The sequence below is a fragment of the Barbus barbus genome (assembly GCF_936440315.1).
Source record: "Barbus barbus genome assembly, chromosome: 46".
NCBI classification, from domain to species: Eukaryota; Metazoa; Chordata; class Actinopteri; order Cypriniformes; family Cyprinidae; genus Barbus; species Barbus barbus.
This window is the reverse complement of record NC_136724.1, coordinates 1,370,624-1,382,878: the sequence shown is the minus strand read 5'-3', so window position 1 is coordinate 1,382,878 and position 12,255 is coordinate 1,370,624. Positions and strand designations below refer to the sequence as shown.

General features: G+C 37.3%; 1 protein-coding gene across 1 annotated transcript in view; it reads right to left on the bottom strand.

Moving 5' to 3' along the window:
* Positions 1-10,895, bottom strand: part of hecw1a (HECT, C2 and WW domain containing E3 ubiquitin protein ligase 1a) — a gene marked incomplete at both ends in the record, with an annotated part of 61,451 nt that extends 50,556 nt beyond the window's left edge. Inside the window, 2 exons of the mRNA XM_079408844.1 lie at positions 357-612; positions 10,866-10,895. Of these exons, the coding sequence (XP_079264970.1) occupies positions 357-612; positions 10,866-10,895 (286 nt within the window). The remainder of the gene's footprint in view (positions 1-356; positions 613-10,865) is intronic.
* Positions 10,896-12,255: the final 1,360 nt, after the last annotated feature.

Genomic DNA, 12,255 nt, shown 5'->3' with positions numbered 1-12,255 from the left:
TTTTAACAGCTCTGTTGCTTTGCAGGAGGTCTCTTGAAGCGTCTTGGAGACACAGTTCTTCTGGATTTAGTCTCAGTTTGTTCTGTTTCTTCATGTCATTCCAGACAGACTGATGATGATCAGATCAGATCTCAAAAATCTCACTGGATTATTACAGTTAATGGCTAAATGAATGTTTGGAAATATAAACTGATATTACTGACACACTACAGCAAAATATAGAAATAACTGACTTCACACCATTTTTAGCTGCTGGAAATACTAGTGTTCTGATCATTTTGGCCAGCGCTGTATGAATTATTATAAACTTTTGACAGGTAGAGAGTATATATCTATGCCAAACGACATCTTCTGACCGATGAGGTACATGCCGATCCAGTCTCCAGCGTCCACCTCCTCGCTGATGTCCCAGCAGATGACGAGCTCGTCTGTTTGTCCGATGCTGTAGAGCGAGGTGCTGGTGTTCAGGGTGGAGCGGCTCTGTAAGGACACCAGGTCCGTGTCGCTGGTGGATCGGGGCAGAGCCGAGCTGAAGCGCGGCCCGGTCTTACACCGCCGGCGAGACGGCGAGGCCATGGCCGCCAGGCCCAGAAACCTGCTCTGGTACAGGTTCTGCAGAGAAAGCCATGCCACTTTAACATTTTTATGTAAATGGAAGGTGTTATTTCACTTGGTGGCTTCATTGTTTATCACACTTTTTCATAGGAACAGTTGAACTGATCATGTTAAATACTTCTATTAAAGTGACATCACAATTCATTCATTATTGCAGAAAACACATGGAAAACTGACCAAAGAAAGTTTTTTTTTTTGGACAACTTCATACCTCTTAAATTTTCTACACTGTAAAAAAAATTACTAAAAAAGGTCAGTTGCTGCTTTAAATTTATAAGGTTGTACAAGTCATTTCAAATTAAAATACATTAAAGCGACTTAAAACGTTGAATTTCATATGACTTAAAAAACAAGAAATTGCTCAACTTATTTTGATGAGTTAAAATAGTGTAAAAACATAAACTTTTGTCCACATTTTTATAGCTTAATTTCTATTGTAAAACAAAGTATACATATATATGTATTAAGAAACTAAATAAAACATTTTATACATTGTCACTACAAATATTTATTCAAGGTCTAAACCCATTCTGAAATGCATGCATTATCTGCAAATAAATGTAATTTCATTGAATTTTAATAAACCAGTTCAGCAAATCAAGTTAAGTTAACCCTCATAATGCATTGAAAATCTGAATGCTATTTTCTCATTCTGGGTCTGTTTGGTTATAAAACAGTCATAATTTAATATTTTTCAACTATCAGAATCAGAAAAAAAAATCTTGTATATTTTGAGGGTCTGTTTATTTTATTTTTATTTTTTAGAATTTTTTCAGAGTGTTCCAGAGGAGATACAGTAAGTGTTGTGTTATTTTGAGCTTGTTTTTGAGTCCTCTTGCTTTCTCTGACACTTATCTCTGTTTACCGTGGAGCAGCTCCCAGAGGCTTTACTATTTTAACTGTGTGTGTGTGTGTGTGTGTGTGTGAGCTCCTGGCAGGTGTTCAGAGATCTGTTGACTGCTTTGTTGTATTTCATCCCACCTTGCTGATAATGGCGAGTCCTAGGCACAATGAATCTAGTGAATATGATGATCTCAGCCTGCGGGTACAGATGCTGTCGATGGCTCTGTCATAGACCGACGTGGACTATCTAAACTCATCATATCAGAGTGATGTTGTGCTTGTATGTCGAAGTCAAGAGTGTGGAATTCATCGTACTTCAGCCCTTACGTGTTCAATGGTTGATGGCTTGTGCATAAAACTGTAAACAGGGTTTCTGCAGGTCTTAAAAAGTCTTAATTCCACAATTTAAGACCTAAAAAGGTCAGAGCAGAAAGTCTTAAATTCATAAAATCTTAGCATTAAATGTTGCATGCACTAAAATGAATATCTTCCTCAGTTTATCTGTCTGGTTTTCCAGTACAAAGATCTAAACATCCATAAATCAAGATACATTTACTTCATTAAGATGCAAATTGAGTATGTGAAGTCTTGTTTACACAATTAAGTGAGTTTATGCTTAAAATAAGAACAAATATGAATATCAATGAATATCAATGTTCTCCATTTAAATTAAGTTGATATTTTGGGCCATTGACAGATATTTGTTCTTGTTTTAATCACAAACTCACTCAGAAAATGCTTCTTATTTTCTCATTTTGTTTCTCAAGTAAATGTATGTTGATTTAAGAATCGTTGGACATTTGCACTGGAAAACAAAACATAAATACTAAGAAAGAACATCAATTTTTTGCAGTGTGATCAGAAGGAACAGAAAATGAATTTTTTTGTTTTGTTAAAATGAATGAAAACACAATAGAGATCTGTTGGACGTTGTATTTTTAAACAAGACATTTGCATTTAGAGACAATACTGACATATTGTGCTTTCATTTATTCCTTAATTGTTCTTTAACTGATCTTAAAAAAAAGCCTTACTTCATAAAACCTGCAGAAACCTTGTGTAAAGAAATGAGAATGCCTCATTATTGTACATAAAAATGGATGTTTATTTATACCCTGACTGGATAATAAGCCATTCATGTCATAAAAGAGCCATACTCCATCTACTGTACAATGCAGTTAATGAGTAATAATGAGATGCTAATCGTGTTAGATGTTGCATGTTCCTCTCCATTCACAGCTCTCTGCATGATCTTTTCACTTCCATCTTCTGGAAAGAGCTGTATTTCCTAGATAACACTCATACATCTTTGTCAAAAGTCCACAAAAAAATGCTTGATTTCAGCCATTGCACCATTGTGAAAGGGAATATTTTCAGTAAATAAAAATGTACATTTCAGTCTGTTTCTCACACCAAGATATCATAAATCATGTGTAATAATTTAAGGTGTGGTCACATTTGTGTTCTGAAAAGATCCAGTGCTTCAGTAATTAAAGTAATTCGTAATTGCATTAGGAATCCACACAATGGGATTTTGCACGAGGGTGAAAGATTTCCCCATGCAGATTTTGCCGAAATTTTGTTGAAATTTCACTATTGTGCTAGCACCCTTAAACTGAAGCTTATTTCATTAACTACATTAAGACTGGGTAAGAATAAACCAACTTTAACCAGTATTCAAATATTTTTTTCTCCTTCATCTCAAACCATCCACGTACAAATGATCCATTAAAGTTAGTAATGATCTACAAGGTGTCTGTCAGTAGTTTTAAATTGAAGTACTAAACAACATCCATGGTGTAACAGTTCACAGGTTTACACAAGTGCTTCAGAGCTTTGGTGGTGATGAAGAGTAAACGGCGGTGAAGATGATGGTGATGATGAAGGAGGATCACATGCTGAGCGAATGAAGAAGAGCACTGACCTTTACACTACACAGGTGTAGCAGCATTATGATTCAGTGACTCAAAGCACATCAAATCCTGAGGAGAAGGTCAGGAGTTACTGAAACGGCATAAAACAAACCCTCTGAATACCAATCGCACTGACAACGACCACTCAGTCCTTCACTCGCAGCGCTGCGTGTGTGTGTGTGTGTGTGTGTTTGAGCTACAAAGCTGAACCTTCCGCTCAAGATAAAATATTGTGAAACATATTCACAGTGATATTAATGTGTCAAACGCAAGAGCAATCAAAATCAAAGCTGCATCGTCAAACAAGAAAGTACATCAGGATCAGAAACAAACAGTGAAAACACATCAATTCACAAACACAGCAATAAACACCCAAAGCAATGCACTAACAATGAAGGTCTATGGGGAGATTATAACCAGATAAAAAGTGAATTCTTTTGGATATCATGCAAAAATTACCTGGTTATTGGGATTTAAACTACTGATCAAAAGTTTGGGGTCGGTAAGATTGTTTAATGTTTTTGATAGAAGTTTCTTCAGCTCACCAAGGCTGCATTAATTTGATCAGAAATAGAGAAAAAAAGTTAAATTGTAAAATATTATCACTTTATTATCAATAAGTTAGAATAAACAGGGGCCTGTTTAATAAAACAAGTTTACCCAACAATCCAGGCTTATTTCAGTTAGTCTGACTTATTCTGAACTAAATCAATAAGTCAGACTAAGTGACATAAACCTGGCTTATTTGGTAAACTTGTTTTAATGAAACAGGCCCCTGATCTCATGACAAAAACGAACCTGTGGGAACTTTTCGCAAGACGCAAAATATGTAGCGCCATGTACGTTTCATGACATATTCGATGTGAAATATCCACTGGGTCGCGCTAAAAGAGTGTTCGGTTTTTGCCCCGGAACAGATGAACGTACATATGGTATGTTTTATATGGGTTAAGACTAGACGCCACAACCTTTTATATGACGTAGGTTTTGTACGTGTCACCTAACTTCTGACTTGTCCGTTGAGTGGCGCTACTGACCGATTCGGAGTAGACGTCACAGTTACGTCACTTGCAGCTGCGCAGAAAAACACTGGTAATAAGTGGAGGGAATTGGGTAAAATCCGTGGAATAAGAGAACAAAAAAATATTTGTGTGCCTTTGGATGTCAGAATCGGAATGCAAATTATTTTTATAGAATATTGTCATCAAAGACGCCATTTGAAGGTAAAGGACAGACTATGGATGAAAACTGCTAGGAATACTCTACTTTTAAACCATAAATTTGATTTAAACAATAGATAATATTCACATATGCAGTTCATAGGGGACAAATTGTATTAGCCCTACAGTCATAGCATTAAATAAGAATCAGAATTGTGAAATATAATCTCAGAATTGCGAAAATAAAGTTAGAATTTTGAAATATAAATTCAAATTTACTTTTTTAATTATTTTATTCCATGGCTTCAATAGACTGCTAGCTACTTGAAAAATGCCATTTTCTGCCAGAAAAACGTCATCACTGTTTGCAAACACTGAATTGGTCTATAACTCTAATACTCCGTGAAGATTTAAAATAACATACCATCTGCACTACACCTAAACCTAGCCGATAGCGTGAACGAATGTGACAAATGCAATCGTAAGCATGCCATTTGAGCTTGTTTTTTGATCTCTCATCTTTGTGAGTCATGTTTTTCACGGGATTCATATCCAAGGATTCAAATGATTTTTACTGTTTTATCGCCTCTAGTGTTCATTTAGCGTTCTGCAAAAGAATAAATAAATAAATAAAAAGAAAGCAGATAGAATAGAATAGAAAAAGAATAGAGCAAGCTAGTGTTACAGGCCTTTTTTGCTTTTGTTAATTGTATAATAAATAAAAAGAAAACAAATAGATAGAACACAACAAGTTCAGAAAAGCTAGTGTTTTTTTTTTAGAATAGAATTAGAATATAGTGCTAGAGTTAGAGTTTGTGTGTGTGTGTGCATTTATATATACATAATATACACACAGATATATTATGTAAATAAAAACTTTTATTTTTAATCATTTGACAGCACTAATTCAGTCTATCTTCATCTCGGCAGCCTGAATATAAATTTGCATGCAAACCAGAGACAGTCCGCTAGGGTTTTGACAACAAAGATCCACAGAGGACAAGAGAAACACAATGAAGATATTACAGTTTTTTACAAACACTTTGCTACTATTTTCAGAACCTTGATGTCATTTTTCACAACTCTAGACACAAAACTCACAACCAATGATCAAAATGCACATTTTTCAAAAACCCTTTTCTCAATTGCTTGGATACAATACACATAAAACTTAGATCATTTGTTCATTCAACAGAAATCACCTGTTCAATATGACACAACTTAACATCAAAGTACTACTATTTCAAAAGGCAATTCACACATTACATTTCAAACGAGTGTCTATTCATTTCCTTACAATGATCTAACTATCAATTGATACAACTGCTCAAAATGATAAGTAACTGTTGCATTACTCTTAATGCATATAGTTGTATGGAAACAGACAAACAATCTTCCATGTTTAAATCATGAAAGTTTCAAGATACTGTAACGAGATTCATTGTCACCAATTAGCGTGGAGCATGAACCAATTAGACTACAATATCCATGGATGTAGCCTAATATTTTATCATAATGCTTCATCAGACACTGTGTCTATGGTCCCAAATACTGTACCACCTTTTCAGACTATTTACAGTATTGACAGTACTGCACTGTATAGATGCAGGCCCTTGTAATTGCTTGTCCAATTCTGCCAACTCGTTACTGATGATTGAGTGCACATTGTGGAGTGAGTATATAAAGAGTTGATTGGGATCCAATTGCAAAAGCATAGAGATACGTAACATGGAGCCAGCAGGTGATCCAGGTCACAATGGAGGTCAAGCAGTGGTGGGAGGAAGACGTGTTGGTCAAAGGAATGGCAGGGGACAGGCACCCCTTCTGAGAGGTGGTCGTGGGCCTCGTTTGAGAGGTGTGGGGGAACGTGGTAGAGGACAGGCACCCCTTCTGAGAGGTGGTCGTGGGTCTCGTTTGAGAGGTGTGGAGGAACGTGGTAGAGGACAGGCACCCCTTCTGAGAGGTGGTCGTGGGCCTCGTTTGAGAGGTGTGGGGGAACGTGGTAGAGGACAGGCACCCCTTCTGAGAGGTGGTCGTGGGTCTCGTTTGAGAGGTGCGGGGGAACGTGGAAGAGGACAGGCACCCCTTCTGAGAGGTGGTCGTGGGTCTCGTTTGAGAGGTGTGGGGGAACGTGGTAGAGGACAAGGCCACGGACCAAGACAGCGACAGCAACAGCATAGAGTGTCCAATGAAATTCGGGCAATAGTTGTAGACCATGTCATAAATCATGGCATGACAATGACTGAGGCGGCTACAATGATACAACCAAACCTCAGAAGGTCAACCGTGGCCTCAATAATCAGAACTTTCCGCAATGAGAACCGGTAAGTTATCAGCATGCACTAAACATTATGCTACTCTCAATTGTCAAATGACTGCATACCAATGTGTATCACAGAATAGGTGATGTGACCAAGTGTCTTCTTACTCTAATGTTCCCTGTAGAATTGTGACCAGGCCAAATAGTGGAGGCAGAGGCAAGATTCTAACTGACCAACAAGAGCAGGCTGTGGTCGATTTGGTTCGAGCCAGAAATGATATTCGCCTTACAGAAATTCGCCAGCATATCTTGGACAATGAAGACATGTTCAACAATGTGGGATCCATAAGTTTGCCGACTATTGCATGCATACTGAAAAGGCACCAGGTATCTATAAAACAACTGTACCGTGTGCCTTTCGAAAGAAATGCAGACAGAGTGAAGCAAATGAGGACCGAGTATGTTCAGGTAAGTTCAGTTTCAAGATGGCTGTTGTAAAAACATTCCCAAAAATTCTACATTGTACAGTAATCTCTTTCCAAAATGTATTTTTAGAGGGTGATGGAGCTGGATGCTGATGACGACCATCACAAATTCATATATTTGGATGAGGCAGGGTTTAATCTGGCCAAGACCAGGAGGAGAGGTCATTTCATTGGCCAGCGGGCAACCATCCAAGTACCTGGACAACGTGGGGCCAACATTACCATGTGTGCGGCTATATCAGAAGATGGTGTGGTGGGACGCAGACCTCATATTGGACCATATAATGCAGCTCTCCTTGTCACCTTTCTTGATGAGCTCGATCAGGTTTGTAGAGCTGAAGGTGTGACCTATGTCATTGTGTGGGACAATGTCAGGTTCCATCATGCTCATGTGGTGCAAGCATGGTTTCAGGCCCATGCACAATTTACCACCCTGTATTTACCCCCATACTCTCCCTTCCTTAACCCGATTGAGGGATTGTTCTCCGCATGGAGATGGAAGGTTCATGATAGGCACCCTCATGAACAAGTCACTCTTCTCCAGGCCATGGATGACCCCTGCAATGACATCACAGCAGACCAGTGTCAGGCCTGGATTCGCCCGAAGGTTTTTTCCAAGATGTTTGGCTAATGAAAACATCCATTGTGATGTAGATGAGAACCTGTGGCCAAATCCACAACACAGAGTTGATGACAATGTAGAAGTACAGTAATCACTCCTGTTTTGTTTCTTACAGTACAAGCAAGTTGAGGAACACTGCATTTGATGTTTTACAGTACTGTCTTTTCTTTTCTATTTCATAGCTAATTACTGTATTTTTGCTTTGATTCAAATAAACCTATGTTGTGATTGTACTGTAGTGTTTTGCATCAATATATCACAAACTTTGTTCAGTGGTTCCACTGTGTCTGTAGTATTCTCTCTACTACTGCAGTACTTTTACAGAGATGTATTTACTGTACATGTAGTACCATAATGAAACCTATCACCTATTTTGTTCTACGATATTTAATGATTGTACGAACAATGCCACAGTGAAACTATTGGTTGCTTGTGTGTGGGTGATCTATAGTTATGTTTCAATGGTATTTCACAGTAAATTAGTTTTTTGAACCAATGATTGTGCAAGATTTCTTTAAAGATGTGAATGCACAATGCAATGTTTTGAACATTAGACAGCCTGTGTTACAAGTGATAACCGTTTTGTGTCTAGAGTTGTGAAAAATGACATCAAGGTTCTGAAAATAGTAGCAAAGTGATTGTAAAAAACTGTATTATGTGAAGTATATCTGCACAAGCCTCCAGTGACCTCTGCATCTGTGCGAATAAGCAAAATGAAAGAACACAAAGGGTTTTGTGGGTGCGTGATTTTCAGCCATCTGTACAATACAGATCAACTGAACATGAATGAAAACACATGGACGATCCACCTGAGACCAAAGGATCTCCCCATAATAAAAAAGCAACTGTAACCTTAATATTCTACTCTATTTTTTCCATCAAGCAACAACAAAATCTCTATGTCTTTGGGATCTTGTGTATGGGCTATTATAGGACTGATAAGAGAGCATTGTGGAATCAAACAGGGTCATGATGACGTGAAGTATGTTGGGAGAGCCCTGAGCGCAGGAGAGCGTAGTGAAGCATGACGGCGCTCACACACGGGAGGATCTATAGCAAATATAGGTCAGCTCCGCTCATACGGAGAGCTTATGAAGTTATCATACGCTCCCTCTGGCGCTCTGCAGTTCCCATTAGCAGCCATCATCAGCTTTCAGAAAAGACTAAGTATTTTCATTAGTTCAGGGGCCACTGTTGCTTTGTTTTTCAGATTTAGTCTGACAGAAAAAACAAACAAACATTTAAAAGAATGTAGAGTCATGCAGTTAACATTAACGATTAATGATAGTGTCTGCAATTTATATATATATATATATATATATATATATATATAGTAAATTTAAGACTTTTTAAAGAGCATTTTAAGACCAGTTAAAGAAAGTAATAAATTGAAGGAAACACAGTACATCAGTATTCTCTGTAAATGTACATTTCTAAAGAGCAGAATATGAGCTGTATTAGTAACAGTTTAGCAACAACTTTACATTGCTTTTTACCAGATTTAACAAAAAATATTGTTTTCCCAAGCAAGTGTTTAAAGATTCCTGAATCTAGATACACTGAGAAGAAAATTACATAAGAAGTCTTGTTTTCTGTCAAAGTGATCAGAACGATGTGATTAAAACAAGAACAATATATGCCAATGAGGTCAGACAAATCTACTTAATTCAACATTTTCACACCCTGTGAGGATATTTTCCCCCTTGTTTTAAGCATAAACTCATTTAATTTCATTCAATTTCTCAGAAAAGAAAAACTTCAGCTATCCACATTTGCACCTCAGGTAAATGTATCTTGATTCAAGGCTGTTTAGGTGCATCCAACATTTAATGCCATGACTTTCTGCTTCAGTTTAAGACCTTTTAAGTCTTTAATAGGTACAATTAGCTTTCTATAAAATGTACAGTATGTGTCCATTGAGATTAGCAAGGTAAATGCAGTATGTTTGTTTGGATCTGTAAAAGCATTTACCAAGCCACGACTGTCCCAGAGTGCCCAGGGTAAAAACCAGCCTGCGTCTCGGGCCTGTTTGATGAACCTCAACCCTGACCATCAATCCCAACCTCACATCCAATAAATGCCAAAGCACTGCATCAGGAATCTCATACATCACTCTCATAATTAACAGTGTGGCATCAGATCCATAATAGAGAAACAGGAAACTTTTGAAGCCACTCTTCTGTTTTGAGTGAAAGGCACAATTATGATGGTGCAAAGCTAATAATAACAGAGTCCTCACATTATATTATACTGAAGTTCATGCCATCCAGATTCATTCAAAACACCCTCTTTATAAACATTAGGCCTGATTATGGAAATATGGTATTAGTTCACCAATCCAGCACTTCTGAAGTGCATGTGATATGACAAAAGCATTTGTAATTGGGTTATTATTGGTCATAATTATGTATGCATTATCAAATTTCATAAAACCGCTTGATAAAAAAGTATGTTAAAGCTGTATTGTCATCAAAATGAAACAATGCTATAAATCAATTAATGAACTCTGATCTAATAAGCATTGCCATATCTGATAGTGTTAATGAATATAAAATAAGAAAATAAATCACTTTCTTTTGGCAGAGTCTCATGGCTCAGATTCTCAGCACCAGCAGCACAATAATGTACTGTATATAGCACATGTGTTATTCAGATGTGACTCCTGTTGTCTTGTGGAAGTGTGCATTATGCTCAGATGCATGTCAGCATCAGTCGCTCACGCGCCTCGTGATTGGAGGGAAGAGAGGAAAGCTCAATGACACCAGAGAGAAAGAGATCCACTGGCACCAAACGCATTGGAATTGAACACACAGAGAACAAACAACACACTCGAGATTGATCAAACGACATCTCTACACGACTGACGCGCGTTTACACAACACTCACTGGCTCTTCAATGGCAGACACACACACACACACACACACACACACACACACACACGGAAAATAAAGCTCAAACACACCTACCTGGGACAGTGTGAGCTGTCTGTGAATCATACTCCAACTCCAAGCGCGATCCTAAAAGCCAAACGCGATAATCCCGCGCGGAAAGATCCAGTGGAAATCCATGAGAGCAGCAGAACGCAGCGCGCGGCGCGATGAACGCCACTCTCTCCCGCATCAGCACCGCGGACAGCAGCCAATCAGCAGCCGGCGTTTCCGCAGCGCATGACTGTGACCCCGCCTCCTGCCTGACTCCTCCCACAAAACATAATCTATTGTATTTACTGCCAAGATAAACTGCATCTGGAAGTCCATAAATGTTTTTTTTTCTTCCACAAAGTGAGTACCTTTATTCTATCATTACGCCAGTAATGATAATAATATTATCAAAAGCATTCACTATAATCTGTATATTCACTATAAAATGTACTATTTGTTAATATTCCATGTTATCCACTGACTTTTGTAGTTATAAATAAATAAACAAACAAATAAATAGTTTCATTTACCAAAAAAAAAAAATATATATTGAATTCCCAATTCTGTTCCTGCACGGATCCCCTCCTGTCAATTTTGAACACTTATTTTTTCTGAAATGTATAACTCAGTAATTGAATTTCATTATTTTTAACTAAAAAATTTGTGTTTTTTATGAATCTGAAAGAGTTAAATTAATGATTTTTTAAAAAATGTTTTCCACTCTATATAAGTGCCAAATGATTTAGCACGCCTCATATAATGTTAAAATGTCAGTAGCTGAATATGATACTTATAAACGGTTAAGTGCCGGAACAGAGTAGGCCAGCAGAGCTCGGTGCATGTTATGCTATTATACACTTTCCTCGCTATAACAGAGTTTAATAGAATTTACTGATACTCTCACTCACAGGCATTTGAGCTCAGTGAATGCTGATTATGACGGTCAAAGAATAGGCCTGGTAGTTTACATGTTTCATATCATTGATTTTGACTATCTATCTATCTATCTATCTATCTATCTATCTATCTATCTATCTATCTATCTATCTATCTATCTATCTATCTATCTATCTATCTATCTATCTATCTATCTATCTATCTATCTATCTATCTATAATGTGGTTACTGAGAGAACCAATAACTAAAAAAGCGCAACATAGACCTCTAGTGGCCATATTTGACTATTACAGCACAAAATAGAAAATACACAGTTGTCAAGTTTATTTATTTATTTTTATCTACTACAATTAAAAAATACATAAACAAATAACAGAAATGTTAAAACCGATTTGTGGCTAAAATCAGAGCACTTAAGCAGCACCTTAGTTCTTGAGATTTTCCATGCATCAATTCTCACTGCATTATACTATTGGACTCTTTTCACCAGAATCACTATGTCCAGTTACACAGCTTCTATAAAATGCAGCCTATTAAG